The following is an 18,659-nucleotide window of genomic DNA, read 5'->3' on the forward strand; positions in this document are numbered from 1 at the left end:
AGACCCTCTGATTATTAAAATGTTAAAAAATAGATCCTTATACACAATTAAATATTTTGGTCTAACTTTTTTCAAATAAGACTAAACTACCAATTAAATTTTTAATTTTTGTATTTTAATATATTTATAGATATTTTAAATTAATAAAATTTATTTTGTATTAAAAAAAATCTATTTCTCAACTCTCCCTTCACCTAACCCTTTCTCACTATTTTCTCCATCATCCTCTCCCTCTTAATTCCTACATAGTTGACCATAGCCAAACAGTAAACTCCCCATCCCCACATTGCCTGGCCTCTCTTTTGTCCATGTCAACCCGGTAACATCCCGTATTTTGAACACCGTTAAGAGCTAGTTGGAGCGGGTGAAGAATTTTGTGAAATATTATTTAGATAAATAATATTATATGAAATTATGTTAGTTCATGAATTTTATAGTCGTTGTGCTAATTTAATGAAGGGTTTAGGCCTATGCAAAGAAAATTGGTCTTGGATCGAGGGGCAAACCCTAACAACGGAAAAATCTCAGATTAGGTAAAATGAGGAATACTATGGCATAAAAATATTTGGCAACTGGGACTGTATAGTCAAGCCAGTAAATTTAAGAAAAACTGATCAAGGATTTAATTCCAATCTATCGGGTTTAAGAATGGAATTTCTTGCCCAAGCCTCTAATGGAATTTTGGTCAATTTGAGTAAATTACCAAAATTATGTGTCATGTGACAAATTTTATTTTTGGTCACATTTATTTTATTTTAGCTTGGAGATATTTAAAAATTATAGGGTAAAAATTTGGTTAAATTTTGAGAGTGAAATTACCAAAGGGCCCTTGAGTGCATTCGAAGTGAGTTAAAAGGGGAAGGGACATTTTAGTCATTTACAAAGGAGGAGAGAGGGTGTGATGGGCCGCTAGGCTATGCCCTAGTGTACTTAAGTGTCTATGACACCTATCCTAGGAAGAGTAAAAGGCTACCTCACCCATTGGCTAACCCTCCAATCATTCCTCTTACACACCCAATCATTATTATTATTTTTTTTCCTTCTTTTTCTTAAAGAAAACAAAAAAGAGGCTCTCTTCATTTCCCTCCCCAAAACTGAGAGGTCTCTCTCTTCCCTCTCCATTTGCTTTCATTTTCTCTCCAAAGATCAAGAGCACTCACTCTCCATTGAAGGAAGGAAGGAAGGAAGAAAACTCAAGAGCACACTAGGCAAGTCACTACAAGAAAAAACAGTATTCATAACACTTAAAAACTGCTAACCGGGACTATTGATAGCACTTCTGAAAATGCTAACATAGCCCCTGTTATTAAAAGTCCAGTCTTTTCTATAACAATTTTTGAATGTTATGTTCAGTGTTATCTTAAACTATTCAATAACACATTTTTAGGTGCTATAATATTCAAATAATAACATTTCGATAGAGTTTTTGGTTATAAATTTGAAGTTTAATCTTGTACTTTTTTCATAACACTTTTCAACTGTTACATTTGATTATTTTGATAACATTTTTAGTTTGTTATATTATATAAACCATAACGATTTTTTACGCTTATAATATGTTTTTAAATCATAATAATAAAATTTTAAATTTTATTTTGATAAGTATACTTATATGGTTTTTTTTTTAATTAAAAGATTTTCATTATTGTATTTTGATAAAAAAAAATTCAAAATTAATCATAAAATGTAATTCTCAATAGATTGATAAACCATAAGTATTACATTAAACAATAACTAATTCAAACCATGAATGTGTCTACTTCATGAGATCTTAGTTCTAACTTAAGTTTGAAAGCATAACATAATAAAGTTTTATAATCTTGAACAATTTTTACTTCAAAAATGAAAAATAGAAACATTACAAGACACACAAAAGTAAACCATGCGTGAAACTTGCTCCATCCTTCAATTCATCATCCTTTGTGCACTTGTCTTTGTTGTGAGTCCATTTGTTTAGCTACAACAAAATTAAAATAAGTAATGCTTCAACTTAAAGTTATAGTAAACTAAAAGAGTACATAAAAAAAGTTAATTACCTAATTATAACTTTATCAGCTGGCCATGCAATTATACTACCTACAGCATCTTCTATAGTAGACATAATTGTTGAAGGCCTCCACAGAAATGCATCATTCTTTCTCACAAGATCTATCCCCACTTTCATAGCACTAGGCCCAAGAGGAACATGGTGAACCTCATCCTTTGGGTCACTTGAGATAAAATAACATTTTGCAATAATTTCTCCAGATCCAATCCAATCTAATATTTTGCATTTTGAGCCAAATGTGTGGTTCTTGACACTCTAACAATATATCAATATAACAAATTCAGCAGCAGTAAATGATTTTATATTGAATATTATATGTTTTAGATTTTATCATTTTCATATAATTAGTATCATAATTACCTAAGTGGAATGAACATGAGAATTTGATTGAACATTGACATTTGATTGCTCCTCACTATGAGTAGATGTATTCTATTTACAAGTAAGATAGAAATACATGAATTCAACATCAAAATTAAAAAAAAATACAAAAGTAAAGACTAACCAAAAAATTAAACATGAATCTTAGTTATTATTGCAATTCAGCCACATGAAAATATAGTTTCAGCATCAAAATACTTACTTGATTTTTCATTAAAGAAACAATGAGTTGCTCCATGTGTTGCATTTTGTCTTTCAAATATAGTACCATAAGTGGGCTAGTAAACAATTAAAAATGATAAATAGTGTTATAACATATATCACTTTTTGAATTATATGATTTTTTTTTCTAACAAGTACTAATACGTATACAATAGTACAATAACACCTACTTTGTTACTCTGTTTTTAACCTTTAAAACAATTTTTTTTTTGTCAACCAATAAATCGTTAAACAAATTTAGAACGAGTAGAATTTGCCTGTTTTGATGCTAATTATTACGAGTCAAATTACACTTATTACTCTTTAGAAATATTTTGTTAAGAAAAGTATTTTATGTGTTTTATGATCAACTATTAAAGCTAATGTGGCAATATAAATAGTGTTGAAAAAAATATAAAAAATAGTGAGAAAAAAAATAATGAAATCTTCTACGGAAGAGATTTTCTCCAAACTCATTTATTTAGTCATTAAAAATTGGGAGGAAAATTAAAAAAAAAGAAAAATTGACAAAGAAAAGTCAAGAAACACTCTGTTTTCCTCTTCTCTTCTACATCAAAGAGAAGACACAGAATTCAGTTTTCACTAGTCCGAGGGATTCATTCGATAGTTGAGGTTGTTTGTGACCAGTTTAGCTTTACTGGGTGTGTTTAAGAGTTTAGAAGAAGTACTCATCTTAGTTCGTTAATTCTGTTACATAATCACTCCATTTTCAACCAAAAAAATGCAAATAAATCTTAGAATTTTTAAATTAATTCATTTTTTTTCCAAAAACATCAAACAATGCATATTACATTTTTTTTCCTCCAAAAAATGCTTAGAATTTTTAAATTAATTCATTGAATCTTTGAAGCGTTGCACGTATTAGGAAATGTTAGTTCTTACGTTTGAAGCTGTGATGTGGTCACTTGACAAGCCTGAATGTTTACCAGTGACAAATTTTACAATATTCAATTTCTAATATAAATGTATATTATGTTTTATTGTTTCTATTAGGGTTACCGCATGCAACCAAACACCTAGACCTGGAGACACATCCCAAGTGTGTTTTTTTTCTTTTGAATAAACCAAGTGTTTTATTGTTAATGTTTCATTTGAAAAATGCATTTGGAAACCAGTTTTAAATTGTGATGACTACTATTGTTGAAGTTACAGACCACCTTAAAGCTATCTCTTTAAAATGACACCTTAAAAAAATAAAGATTTAGGTTATATAGTAGAAGATAAAACTTCGAACTGAGTTATCATATCATATTGGCAGTTTCACTCTAAAATTGGCATCCCCCATCAATTATATATCATGCTTAACTGTAAGATTGAAGTGACTAAAAGCACAAATTGTAAAATGGTCGAGCCATGAGATGATATGATTAAGTGCTTATGTGCTAATTCGCTTTTTACCTTTTTTTTTATGGGTTGAATTTTTTGGCGGTTCAATGATCAAAGAATTAATATAAGTTAAATGTTGTTTTTATATTATGTTGAGTTAGGATATTTTGTTTTGTTTCGAAGCACCATTTCTTTTCAATGTAGTTAAGTGGCACCACAACCTCAGCCATTCACTTAAGCATGATGTTCTTAGGGATGAAATCGAGAATGTAAATTTTTTCTTGTAATATTTTTTTGTTTGTTTGTTATGATGCTTTTAACATATTTTTCATCAACTACTGAACTATTTTGTTCCTTCACTCATTAAGTTGATCCTCTAATCTTTTATAGGTGTATACAAAAGGGATACTACTGTTTACAGAGGTTTCAAACTCATTAAAGGAAGTTAAATCCCAATTTGAAGGCCTAACTAAAGGGTTCAAATTTATTGAGATGATTTAATACTTGACAAAATATGTGCTCTAACTAATTATATACATGTGTCTTAATATAATTAATTAGAAGTAAATTTAAATTATTTAAAATTAAAAAAAAACTAAAATTAAACCATAACAATTGCAATAAATTAAAACTGTGTGATGGTTAGTTATAGATATAAAGTTAGTGTTGACATGAACTGTGAATATACATTTGTTTTGGATGGATCCACTAGATATTTTGAATCAAATTTTGAGGTTCAAATGCTGTATATTTATTTATTTTTGATTTTGTAGTAATCATAATTTGTAGGTACGTATGAATAGCATTCAATAATTGAGAAAGAAGAATCAAAGGGTCAAAAATGGAAAATGATCCAACCAAAATGATTGAAGCTAGACTGTTATCTTATGTTCTTCTGAACCACTTGAAAACATATTATCAAACGAATAGGGTCCACTTTTATGGAATTATCAATCTGTCTGTACTAGACTACATTGGTTTTTTAAAACTATATATAGTTACCATAGCGTTATTAAGTACCGTTATGACTTAAAATAATTAAGTAAAAGGAACATGTTAATTTCTTTAGTTCTTTTCTTTACTTTCCATAAAAAAAAAAAAAAAAAGGAACATGTTAACTTCTTTAGTTCTTTTCTTTATTTTCAATGTATGCATTTTTTTTTCATATGCACTTAATATATAAATTTTAAACAGGAAAATATCCAGAGAATTTTCTCATAAATAGTACTTTTGTTAATGGGATGTTACTCTTTCTTTTGTATTTGGTTTTTTATGTATATATTCAAACTAAAAAATTTTATGTACTGGCCTTGCACTAAAAAATGTTTTACATTTTATTACTCAAGTTTTTGAATTGCAAGAAGCTATTTCTATAATTATTCTAATATATTTCCCCACATGGGTTTCGATTCTACTTTCAAATTTCTATGGTTTTTGAAGTTTATTAGATATACATCAAATAACTAACAGAAAATCAGAAATCATTCCAGCCATATTTATTAACCAACCATCAATCATTATCAATTCAAAATATTCAATCAACACACAAGTTTTCTTCCTTATCTCGCCGCAGCACACAAATTTCTCAGAACCTACTTCACTAATACACACAAGTTCTCAACCTTCCGTTATCACCGCAGCACACAATAATAATAATCTCAGAACCTACTTCACTATGGATGAATATCTAAGATATTCAAACTCCTCTAACATTTGCAAAGTATTTTAACAAAAATAAAAGAAAACATACCTCTTGCAAGTTATGATTAAACGAGTTTCAAGTATGGTTCATAGTCTCTCTCTTTGTTTCTTCTTGGCTGGTTGTTTATCGAATACATTTTAGCGCCCCCTACTGTTTAAAAGGTTCACTTTCATGAAGAATAATAATAGTAGGTTATTTTTTTAGCTTCAACTGTCCACTGATGTTTTTATTTTCATGTCATTTTATAGAAAGAACTAAATCAATAGTTTATTGGCAATAGGGATGGAGGAACTGTCAATTTTTTTTAACAAGAGAAGGTAATATTCTGGTAGGAAACTAATTTACTATCATGAGATATTGTTTCTTTTTTCTATTGTTTTGAAAGCAGATTTTTTAAATGGATTTGGTTAAGAATTAGCCTTAATATTAGTACTAATTGGAATTGTTTTAGTGGGACACTCTAAATTCCAATGAATAATCATTCCAAAATCCTTGCTTTAATTTATGCATCATGTGTAGGACAAATCATGATGACTAATTATATATATGCTATAATGATAACCAGATGCTATAGTGAATCAATGATAAGATCATCTCAGTGATTCATTCATTCTAAAGTTTATATATTCTCTTTTTCTTTTTTTACCTTTTAAAATTCATTCCTTATTGCTCAAATGGTTTTGATTGTTCTAGTGCTGAGATTTTTAATTGTATGTTATAGCAGTTACTTGATTTTCTAGTACCATGATTCTTAGTCCCACTAAAGATTTCTTGGTCTAAATCTATTACTAATTTCTAGTACTTTAGTTTCATTAAGCTTTCAAGAGATTCTAGTGTTGTTTTTAATTTAAAAATCAAATTCTAAAATGGTAGCCACTAACTAATTGGGTTTGGATCAAAGACAAGATTTTAGCTTGGGTTGTGGCAATTAAATCTAATCTATACATATGGAAATAATGAAAACAATATGACTAAATGAAAATTTTAATCTATACATATAATGAAAAATCTAATCTATACATATAAAAGCTTAACTAACCATCTATCAATACCAAGTCAAAAAATTCAAACAACACACAATAAGTTTTCTTCCTTATATCACCGCAGCACACAAACAAATTTTCCAGAACCTACTTCTCTAATACACACAAGTTTTCAACCTTCCGTTATCACCGCAGTACACAATTTTAATCTCAGAACCTACTTCTCTATGGATGAATATTTAAGATATTCAAACTCCTCTAACATTTTAAAGATATTAATAATAAGAGTTAAAAGAACAAATTCCGTACCTCTTGCAAATTACGTTTGCAATGCTCCTTGCCAATTTGATCCCCAACCTAAAGAATATAATCAATACTTAAAAGATTAATACAAAATTAAAATTTGTCAATAGATATTAAACAAGCATGTATGATAAACTAACAAACTAAACAACATGGCAAGCAAGCTCAAACAACCAAAAATAAAAGTTGGAATATGACCAATCAGAATAAGGCTTAAATGTTCAGTGGATGGGTTTAAACTTTATAAGAGTGATATTGCATTGAGATATTGGGCTTTCTATTTTTCTTACTGTTTTCAGAATCTGAAGAGATTTTTCTTACTATTTTTCTTACTGTTTAAACTGTTCAGTGGATGCTTTCTATACGTGTTTAGTGTAAAGCAGACCCAAAGTTGGGTTCCCCTTAAAAAAAAGAAAAAGAAAGACCCAAAGTTGGGTTTAGTCTAGATCAGCATTCCTATAAATTAAGATTAAAGGTACATATTATTTTGTATTAACTTTTCATGACCTTTACCACTTCCTCAGCCTATCAACTCTATTTGGTAAGATTGCTGGTTTTTAGACTTGTCAGTAATAAATTGCAATACTAGATGGAATACATTGTTGCTATAATGAGTTTTAAATTAACAAGTGCTCCTCATTTATTTATTATTGTCAATATATATAGGAAGATCATTTAAAGCCTAAAAATAAATAATTTTTATTTATTCAAGAAGTAAAGGAATATTTTAATCTTAAACATTAGATTATAATTCATGGTTTAGAAACAATGTCGTTACACGATTTTTTTACGATCAAATGACCTATATATAAAAATAAAAATGTGTAATATATTCAAGAAAAATTATAGTTCTTTGGATGGGGATCTGGGAAAAGTAGCAAAATGTTGAGTGTTTGTGCTGAGTGTTGTGTTTTGGGATTCTTGTACAAGTCTGGAAAGACAGGTTGCTAGTTTATGGTGCTATTGAGACTAGGTACTATCTGTGGTATATTATGACTAACCTTTCTTCTGTTTCTTCTAGTTAGTGGTTTTATTTGTTACCTCTAACTTAGTTATAAACATCCTAAATTTATTTGGTTTCAGTCTAACTTAGTTATATACGTATATTCTCTTTTGTGCTGCTGCTTAATTATATATTGGTTTCATTGGCTTGCTCCAAGTGTGCTGACTCTAACATTTACTGAATTGTTTTATGCCAATTTATATGGACAAAAACAGTAGACAAAAAAATTAAAGTGATGAATTCAATGGTTATATGCTCAGAGTGGCCATGTCATTATGGTTTGCTTATATATATATACACACACACAAACATAATGGCCAACTATTGAGCTAAACTATTCATTTACTCAAAGTGATGTGTATGTGAGATATTTAAGCACCATGGTGTCCATTAATTCTTTTCTTAGTTTTTATGATATTAATTAAAAAAGTTTTGAGAAAGTACTGCATTTTCTACGTTTTTGGATTATATGTGCTATGTAATTGCATTATCAACCTGTCATGAAATTAATATAATCCTAATACATATTTAGTTTTAAATAATTAGAATACTATCTTTTTAACATAACTAGGAGGAGCTTTTATATTTATTTGGTACCAAATTATTTCAGAGCTTGTCTGTCTGCTTATTTTACAGTGTAATGTCTTCTTTTAACCACCCATTTTCATTTGTAAAAGTTATGATTAAATGCTTTCAATTTCACCATCCATCATGCCAGTTTCAAATAATGTTTGTTTGAATCAATTTGATAGCTATAAGTTGGTGTGTTGTGAACCTTTCCATATACATGCATTGACAGTATTGTCATTGTGTATTGTCATTTTTATTGGGTTATTTAAAAAATTCTATCATTATTTGATCACTTACCTGATTAAAAAAGACTAGAGTTTTTCTTCTCTTTCTTTTTTTTAATGACATAAAAGAGTTTCCCTAACAATAGCCTTGGTAGAACATTAGAGTGTAAGCTCTTTCATTCAAGCTGTTGATATTTAATTTTGTTTATTCGTATTTTGCTGAATATTCTTCTTATTTTAAAATATAATACTTAATATTCTTCAATAGTGTGTTACTTTATTTTAGTACCAGTTTTTTGTTGGTTCCTTGATCTGTAATGGAAGTGAAACAAGCACTTTTGTTAGGAAAGGTCATAAAACAGTAGACATGCCTCTTGACAGTGATGTTTTCCAAGTTTTTCTTGGCTACAATGATCCTTAACAAGTATATGCATTTGTCTATATGTATATTTTTTTATAAAATGAGTTTCAATTCTTAGTTATAAATTTTGCTTGTATAGATAGCTATTGGTTTATTCTACATGGTTCCTAAGATCTGAAGCAATCATGATGTTGGGTTTTCTATTTGGTGGAATTAAGTTAAAGAATTTGACTTGAAATTTATGAAATTGTTCAAATGGTTTCATTGTTTGATGGCCTGAAATTAAGGTTCATATTGCACTAGGATACCAACTTGGGAAGACATAAATAGTGTTCATGGGTTACAATGGCCTAACCAGGTTCAAGTAAAGTGTTTTACTGCATGTAAGTTAGCAAGAAACAAAAGGTTGTCGAGAGCAAATTAGTAACTTATAAATTCATCAACTGTACTTCTGGTTTATAAGATAAACATGTGTCAAGTAGACTTATGTAACTTGTTATATTTTAATTGCCTGGTTATTATTTATGTATACATTTGTTGGCATTATGTGGTCATTATTACATGAGATATACAAATACCACTATCCTTATTCTAGACATAATAGTAACTTACAAAAACTTCAATATTATAGAGTTCCAATTCTAGTGAAAAACAAGATTAGATGTACCAAATTTGCAGAAGAATAATGAAACAACTACCTGATTATATGCATATTATTCATATGTTTTTCACAATTTAAACACTATACTTTCATGAAGTCTCAATTATATTCTCTTAGAAGAACTGTATTCTCGTCACATTTTTAACGCCTAGAATCAAGACATAAAGCATTTCTAGACATCTTTTTCGATGAATTATATGGTAGAAGTTTTAATATCCTTGCAGCACACACACACACTCACATGCATCCACACAGTTAGAACTTTCCTGACAGTGCTCGTGAAGCAATAAATATTATAAGTTCCAGAACTTACACTCCTGCCATTCATGGCTGGAATAAGATTTCTCCTGTTTGAAACCGCTCTTTTGAAAGAGTGAACTGACCTTCTCCTGCTGCGTCAGATGATGCTCGTGTATCTTTGAGTAGCTCAGCCTCATAATCATAGGCAACATAACAGAGATTCTGTATAGAAATAAGGTCATAAATAGAACTCAGCTTCAGCAAGGTCTCCTTACAAAAATGAGAGAGAAGAGCAGTAGAAAACAAAATTGAAACATTCCACTAAAACACAGGATACTAATGGTATTAGTAGTATAATGTACCATGAGCAAAATATTTTCTTTAAGGGTGCAAAGCTGATAGTATTAAAACAGAATAACTACAGTCAGGAAAAACGAGGATAAATATTCAACAACAATATTCTGCACTCAAGAAACAAGCAAGACTTGTACCTTTTTCAAAGTGCGAACGGTGTACAGCGATTCAAAACTAATATTGTTCTGCTGCATCAACTCCTTAAGAAACCCGGTAAGTTTTAGTGCTCCTAGTCCCACAACCTCCACACCCACTTTGTGCATTACTTTACCATGTAAAACTAGAAGCCAAAAAAGAAAAGAAAATAGTATATTTCAGATCCCCAAACATTGAATGCAACCAAGATAGGATATAAAAGAAAGCACTAGAAAATCCATAGAATGAAAATGAAAAAAGAAGAATAAAAGCAGCAAGGCTGCATGGAAAGTGAAAACTGTAACTTATACTGCAGGGCTAATCAGTATATATCATAGGTAAATGAAACCTTGTTGATAGTTTAAGGAAGCATAAAGCATATAAAAGATAAAAGAGAAACTATCACTCCTTACTTGGAACAACTGATGTGACTTGAAACCCAATATTTACAACAATTCCTGAAGTTCTTCTAGCAGCATACAAAGCTAAAGTTGCCTACATTTTCAAAAACAGAAAATGGATAAGATCTTACAAATAAAAAACATCTATCAAAGAATCAATCGAACATTTTAAGCCAAAAGCAAAAGGTCCAAATTACTCATAAACAAGCATAAGTACATAAAGCATCTCAGCTTATAGTGTTAATAAGTAAATTTGGTGCCTGTTCAGGATTGTCAACCACTCAAGTCACAGAAGCTTGCTTTACAAAAGGAAAATGAAGAATGAAAATTGGATCAAGGCCTCGAAATCTATATCCGATGGTAAATGTCATTTTTACATGAAACAAACTAATCTTAATTCTTTACCAAAGAGGGGTAGCTCAAATGATAAGGCATATGGCTTGCTATATCACAAGGTATGAGGTTTAAGTTTCTCTTGGATACCTACATAGCAATTGTTAGCGGAATCCTAGTTTTAAAAAAATAAAAAATTACTCTTATTTCTTTTAGTATTAAATATTTTAGAATATTAAACATCAGCGGCAAGTTAAGGCTTAGCGAAATTTACCTGATTAATTGCACAAACAGCAGGAACATTCATGTTAAATAGTGTTGTATACATAGCTTCCTTGAGTTGACGTCTTGATGCTTTTGCAGATTCAGTATCTGCAATAAAAAGACAGAAACCACATCATAAGGACAGAAAGTGTCTCAAACAAGAAAAACACACAATTCTCAAGTGTCTCACTAAGGAATTACACGACCAAACTTCAAAAAAATTGAACTATCTAAATTACAGAAAAGGCAATGAATATATAGAAATTGACCATCATAATGCAATATTGGTATAGACACAACCACTGGCTGTGATGGTGCTCTTACCTGCATCCTGTAAAAGACATATCAAATATACATATGTGAGTAAAGAAGCTCATTTCATGAAAGCCAAAGCAAAGAAAAAGAGAGGAGCTACCTGCTATAAATAGTGGAAAAAAACGGTCTAAGTCTGGTATACATTGGAGACTCAATGTTACCAAATTCCTGCATATGAGAAAGTGACAATTGGGATTACACACAGTTGTGGTTAATGAATGAATGAATGATGAAACTTTGAAGCTGGTAGTTAAAAGGTGACCAAGAAAGTAGCAGAGCGCACAGATGGAGCAGCATACTTTCTCCAATCGTATTTGCAATAGCCAGAGCCACCTGGTCAAAGGACAGAGAAGAACATAATAATAGAAAACAAGAAATGGGTATTGACTAGTGTTCCTTCCTATATAATAACACCACAAGGAGCATATAGTTATATTTTAATTGCCTGGTTATTATTTATGTATACATTTGTTGGCATTATGTGGTCATTAATATTATTGATTAGTTGTAGATATCAGACTTAAAGGAAACCAAGAATCCGTGCACACGTGCCTTACACTAGAATATCATGTATACATTTATGAGGTGCATGTACCAACACAGATTTAATACATACTTTAAGCATAAACCTTCCCCTGTTTTAGCAAAAGACTGAATTGTTCGATCACATCTTAATATTTTATTAGGATCTGGAAATGAAAAGAGACCATTTTTCATCTAGACCAGATTTAAAAAGGTCAAACAAGAAAAACCTAATTTAAGAATACCATCATATGATCAGTCATCATATAGCAAAGCAAGTACGACACGCTACTAAATTCTGAGACCACCTGATTCATTTACAAGAGTGCAATTTTCTTTTTCCATTCAAGTAAGACTGTATTCTATCATATACAAGATTTACAACACCAAAGAAAAATGTGAACAAAGTAAAAAAAAACATAAAAGAAGTTAATTAAGCAAAAGAAACATGAAAACAGTAAAGGTGCCTGTTAACCGAGATTTTCGGCAACTATATTATTGAATGGTATGTATTAGTAATGATAATGAAAATGGAAGATCGACACGAGGTTTTTACGTGGTTGGGGCATTAACTAGCCTTAGTCCACGAGTCCGTATATTAGAGCTAGAAGAAGCTTTTACAATGGAGTTTTCTAACTATATCTGAACAGAGTTTCTGCCTTCTTTTTTCCTCTCTCCCCATTTTCATGTTGTTCTACAGCTTATACTTATAAGCTGAGGGGAACATCGGGTCTGGGCCGGATCCGACCCAGGCCCATCAGAGGAATGTCTACAAGGGCCTTTCTAGTGGAGGCCCAATACAAAAAGATATACAATGCACAAAATTCAAACCAACTGAGGCCCAATTAGTTGACCTGAGACACAAGCCTTCGCCCGACAAAACGGCACTTTGGCTCTGATCACTTCGAGTCACGAGGCTGATTCAGGAGACAAGACCGGTCAGGGTACTTGGCTGCGCACTCCTGACACATCAGTGGACAATCCCAATGCGGCCTTTTCTGCAGGCGAAAAGTGGGGGGACAATGCCCACGCGAACTGAGGCGGTTTCAGGATCCTGGGCGCCTGGCCCTTCAACTGGGGAGGAGGCGATCTAGGTCCGTTTACCTTTGGCCCGCTACATTCACCTCGGGTCCGGACCATTCCAGGCTCCGAGACATGGAGGCGTAGGCCGCGACGTTCCGGGCACTCCGGATATCGCCGGGACAGTCCAAGCTGAAGGTGAACCTGGAGGGACGTCCCGGACCCTTCCAAACAGGCCCAATCTGGAGTTCCTGGGCCAGGCCCAAATGCCGAGTCGGTCCCCTGACTGTGGGCCAGGGTGAAGACCCAAAGCCCTTCCAGGAAATGGGGATAACAGTGCCTAATTTGTGTACCTGAGAATCAGTGAAACAGCTGGTGGGTTTGAGGTATTTCTCAGAACAGAAGAGGCTCCTCCATTGATAGAGCAAAGGAGAACTTGGTACAAAGAGAGGGCTGACCTGCAAGAGCAAGCTACGGGACCTGCAAGACTGCAAGTTCAAATGACTCGATCTCTACATCTTTTTTATCTCTTGACTTATAATCTTCATAGCTGTTTCTCTTGAGCATTGAACATAACAATATCTAAAATTGCATATCAATCTAGTTTCTATAAAAGATGGGTTTTTTATCATATCAATCTACAACATTCAGCCAACAATTTGTATTATCAGGGATGAGAGAAATGAACCTGAGATAGTGGGCGTGAGGCAGAGAACTCATGAGGCAGAGAAGCTCCACTCTAGAGCGTGACTTCGTGAGGTAGAGAAAGAGCTCCACTCTGGAGCGAGTCTTCGTGAGGCAGAGATGAGTTGAGGGCAGAGAGACTTCGTGAGGGCGGTGAGGGCGGAGAGACTTCGTGAGGGCGGAGTGAGTCTTCATGAGGGCGGAGAGGGCGGAGTGAGTCTTCGTGAGTGAGAGATGGAGGCTGAGAGAAAGGGTAACTTAGAGAAAGGCTGAGAGAAAGGGAATTTGGCAGAAATTCATTTTGGCGCCTGAGTTTTAGTCATATGGCGCCAAAATATGTCTTATTCAGATCCGTGTGTTTTTAATCCCCCACTTAATAATAGCACTTCTAAATATATGCTATTCTTTAATGTAATATATACTAAATATTGTTGTAGTGAGTGTAAGTTTCGAACCTAGTGCATTCTTTCCTTCTCTTTTTCTTTCAAACCCAAAATCCTAAAGGCTTTTACTAGGCATGCATGTGATTCTAATGGCTATGCATGACATGGATCTTATATTCTAGGGTTCAAGAGTGGTGGTTCTAGGAGGATCTCAAAGATTTGAAGCTTGTTGATGTTTTAGTGAGATCAAAGGTAAAGATTTTAGAGTTTTGGTAATTTTCCACTCAACTCCATCTTCTACCCTAACATCAATTTAAAAAAAAATCTGCATGTGGAACCTTGGGGCTCAGTTTGAGTGTATAGAACACAAGGAGGAAGTTTGAGAGGCTAAGGGAACCTTATCTCCAAGCTAGAACCATCAAAGGTAGATTTGTGGTTGGTTCTTGAATATTTTTTGTTATTGATATAGATCTGGTTGTATAGGTTGTTTTGTTAGTTTTTGGAGTTTATTTTATGATTGAATGTTAGCTTGGTTTATTTGTTGATTTTCATGCATGCATGTGGCTAGGGTTTTGCTAGTTATGGTTATTTTGCTAGAATGTGTAAAAATGCATGCTGCCAAGTTTTCGTGGTCTGACTTCCAACAGGTCCGATCGTATCCTACTACCTCTGTTTGTGGAAATTATTTGTATGGTTGCATAGTTCTAAATTATTACTTGAGTTAAGGCTTTTGAAAAATGAAAAAAAAAAGTGTTTTCAAACCTAAGCTATGAACTTTTTGGCATCTTGATGCAATCTGGAAAATTTCTGGGCAGCATGTACTGCCTAGATTGTTTTGAATATTGAACACATTTTACTGATCCAAAAGCCATGAAATTTGGTAAAATGTTAGTTTAGATATGTATAAGGTCACATAAATTTTTTAGAGGAAAATGCAAAATATTAAAGAGTAATGGTTTCTCAAAGTTTGCCCTAACAATCTGAAAACGAAATTTCAAGGTAGCAAACCCAGCACAGATTGCCTTACATTTTTTAATCGGTTACCTTATCCTAAAAATTAAATTTTTAGAGAAACTAAAGTATATACGATTAAATACCCTGGTAAAATTTTAGAAAAAATTGGGCTATGGTGTAAGAGAAATAATTTTTCCAAGAACCCTAAAAATTTGAGAAAAACTCCTGGGCAACAGGCACTGTCCAGATTTCTTTAATTGGTTTAATGGGTTTTGCCTTCCCAAATTTTTTAAGATAGGTATTAAGGCCCTGGTAAAAAATTTAGATTAAAATATGTCACGGTTAAAGAGTAGCAATTTTTCTAAGTTACCTAAAAACAGGAGAAAATAGTAATTTCAAACCTTAACAAAAAATGTGTTTTGGGAGGTTAGTTCTCCTAACCTAAATTGAATTTTTTACATGAGCTTTTTCCTAGTTCCCATCATTAGGATGCATAATACATGAACGGGATTTTAAAGGGTTGTGGTTAGAGAACCCAACATTGATTATGAGATTAAAAGCGGGATTTTTATCACGTTAAAATAAATAGTGAAAAAGTTAGGTTCGGAATTGGAAATGAAGTTGTTTTAAAAAATAGTTAAAGTTTTGGATATCTAACAAATCCCAAATTAGTTTAATATTATTGAGAATTCATTTTTACCATTTTCTAAACACGTGGTCTAATTTCCCTTTCTTTTCGAAAATGACGTAATAGAGATCCTAGGTTATGGATTAAAATATGGTAAAAATGGGAGTTAGGTTTTATAAAACCATAAATCGAAAAGTGTTATCGTTAACAGATAATAAATTGTAAAAGGTCAAAATGCGGTATTTTTGGGTAAAGAATGGAAAACAGTAAACTCCATACTTTAGTAGAAAGTGGATGGTTTTCTAAGATTAAGAGTCGTTTAAAACTCCTTTTATAAGTAACCAAAATACGAGTAATATGATTGAGAGAGTCTTCTAGAAATGGAATATTAAAATGCACAGCACAGAGAGCATGTTGCGGTAAGGATGATTTTCTCAAGAAACCATAAATTGATTTAAAGCGTAATCTGGTCTTATACACTGTAAAGTGTATGAGAGATATGTTAGTATAGAGTCTCTAAGAGAACTTTATTGAATGTAGCTATCATAGAATATTAGCTATATGAGTTTGCCATAGTTTAATCCGAGAACATTGTATTAATTACAATAATCGCAAAAAGGGAAAACGAATAGCGGTGTTAAAGATCCAGCTAGGAGCTAAGGACTCCAAGTAAATTAGCCTTTCTCTTTCTTGGCTACAACATGAATATACTAGTGTGTGCTTGTAGTAGTAGATTACACTAGTTTTGTTTGGGTCATTAGGACCAGGATATGCTTAATGCCTACTCTTGCAATGCTTTGACATTCTGCGGCTAAATGGTAAGTAGGTAATATTCTATGATAGCTACATTCAATAAAGTTCTCTTAGAGACTTTATCATTATTTCTGATATTATTCAAATATGCTTGTAACAAAAATTGAACATGGCCCATAGGCCCATATGTACATCCTAGAGCCTATAAATAGGACTTGTGGGATTCATTTAAAGGGACAGAATAATTTGTATTAAGAGAGAACAAGTGATTTTATACACGATTTGTATTCCACTTTGAAGCTTGTGAAACTTAGTGAACCCTAGTTCACTGATCGCAAGTTTTAGAGTTTACATCAATAAAATCACCAAGTGGACATAGGTTATTACCAATCTCTGGGGCTGAACCACTATAAAATCTTTGTGTCGTTTAGTTCTTGCATTGAGTTTGTTAATTCTTATCATTTTTGGTGACTCCATGTCATTGAACAAATCAAGGGTCAACATTTTGGTGCTTTCATTGATAGTAAAACTCAAGAACTTCAAGATAAACAATGGCAAAGAATTCCAGGAGAGCGGATCAAACTGGGTAGACATTTGAAAGTGTGCCAAATCCACCTCCTCCACAAGGTGTAGCGGAGGACAAGCCACAAGTGGAATTGGAAGAGGAAGAGATGGATGTTGAAACCTTGCGAACAACTTTGATAGTGTTGCAAGAGGAGTTAGCCACTCTGAAATCTAACCAAGAGAATGTGGCTGAAACTATGGTGATGCAGCAAATGGAGATTGATCGGCAGCGCCAAGAACTGAATGAACGGTAGGCTGACATGGATCGTCGACAGAGAGATGCCACAACAGCTTTAGAGGTAGCTATTCAGTTGGCCTGAGGACAGCCTGCACCAACCTCTCAGCCAGATCAGCCACCAAACTCTCACCCTCATCAAAATCCGCAATCAAATCACCCCTAGTGTCATCAAAATCCACCACACCCAAGGAGTCCACAAAGACCATAACAACCTCCGACTACTTAGTAGGAAAGGAAAACCCATAATCTTGACAGAAATAACGAGCAACAGCTACCCCCTCATGCTGGTCGGGATAACACTCAGCAGCACAGACAGAATAGGGACGAGCAGCATCCTAGGCGCCCTAGGTGCCAAACATCTAGAGAAAAAACTCCTCCTGGCAGGGGACAACGTCCCTCAAGGAGCAGGAGGCAAGTGGACTCAGGCTCTGCAGTCCGGGACCCCCCATGACAATGTAATGTTAGGGGACCCAACAACCAGCACAGACCCCCACCTGTTTACCTGGATGGACCAGGAAGAAGAGATGGGAATAATGCGTACAAAAGGTCGCACACTCACAGGTCACAATTTAGAGATCGCCATGACAACAATGAGGCAGACTCCGGTAGGAGGAACAATGGTCGGCAGCAGGAGGAAAGAGACAAATAGCAAAATCCTCCCCCAATGGATAACCGACCAACAAGTCAAAACACTGGGGGGCAGCCTAGACAACCCAACATCTTTGACCGAATAGGTGCAAGCGAGCAGAGACGTAGGGATGAAGATCTGAGAGATGTACTCAATTATCGAAGGGAAAGACATGACGAGTATTTCACCCTGGCTCCAGCTGTTCCTACAATACTAGATGTTGTTCAGGCTCAGATAGATACCCTGAATCAAGCCGTGCAACAGCTGGTTAGGAATAAAATGTCCCACATAGAGTATGATCGAAGAAAGGGAACCCCATTCGTCAACAGAATTGTTGTGGCAGAAATTCCAAGCAAATTCAAAATGTTAGTTTTGCGCAACTTCACTGGAAGAGAAGATCTGGTATCTCACGTAAATAAATTTGAGATACAAATGGACATCCAGAAGGTGTTCAAAGATG

At 33.3% G+C, this 18,659-nt stretch overlaps 1 protein-coding gene across 1 annotated transcript; it reads right to left on the bottom strand.

The window, feature by feature from the left end:
- Positions 1 to 10,117: 10,117 nt before the first annotated feature.
- LOC133814576 (actin-related protein 8-like) lies at positions 10,118 to 17,777 on the bottom strand. Its single transcript, XM_062247519.1, has 9 exons — positions 17,671 to 17,777; positions 13,721 to 13,847; positions 12,455 to 12,542; positions 12,088 to 12,158; positions 11,926 to 11,993; positions 11,780 to 11,841; positions 11,521 to 11,618; positions 10,926 to 11,007; positions 10,118 to 10,657 (listed from the first exon to the last, which is right to left on the bottom strand). The coding sequence occupies exons 1-9, from the start codon at positions 17,775 to 17,777 to the stop codon at positions 10,491 to 10,493; spliced, it is 870 nt and encodes a 289-aa protein (XP_062103503.1). The 3' UTR covers positions 10,118 to 10,490.
- Between the last annotated feature and the right edge of the window lie 882 nt (positions 17,778 to 18,659).

Source organism: Humulus lupulus, chromosome 2 (assembly GCF_963169125.1).
Source record: "Humulus lupulus chromosome 2, drHumLupu1.1, whole genome shotgun sequence".
NCBI lineage: Eukaryota > Viridiplantae > Streptophyta > Magnoliopsida > Rosales > Cannabaceae > Humulus > Humulus lupulus.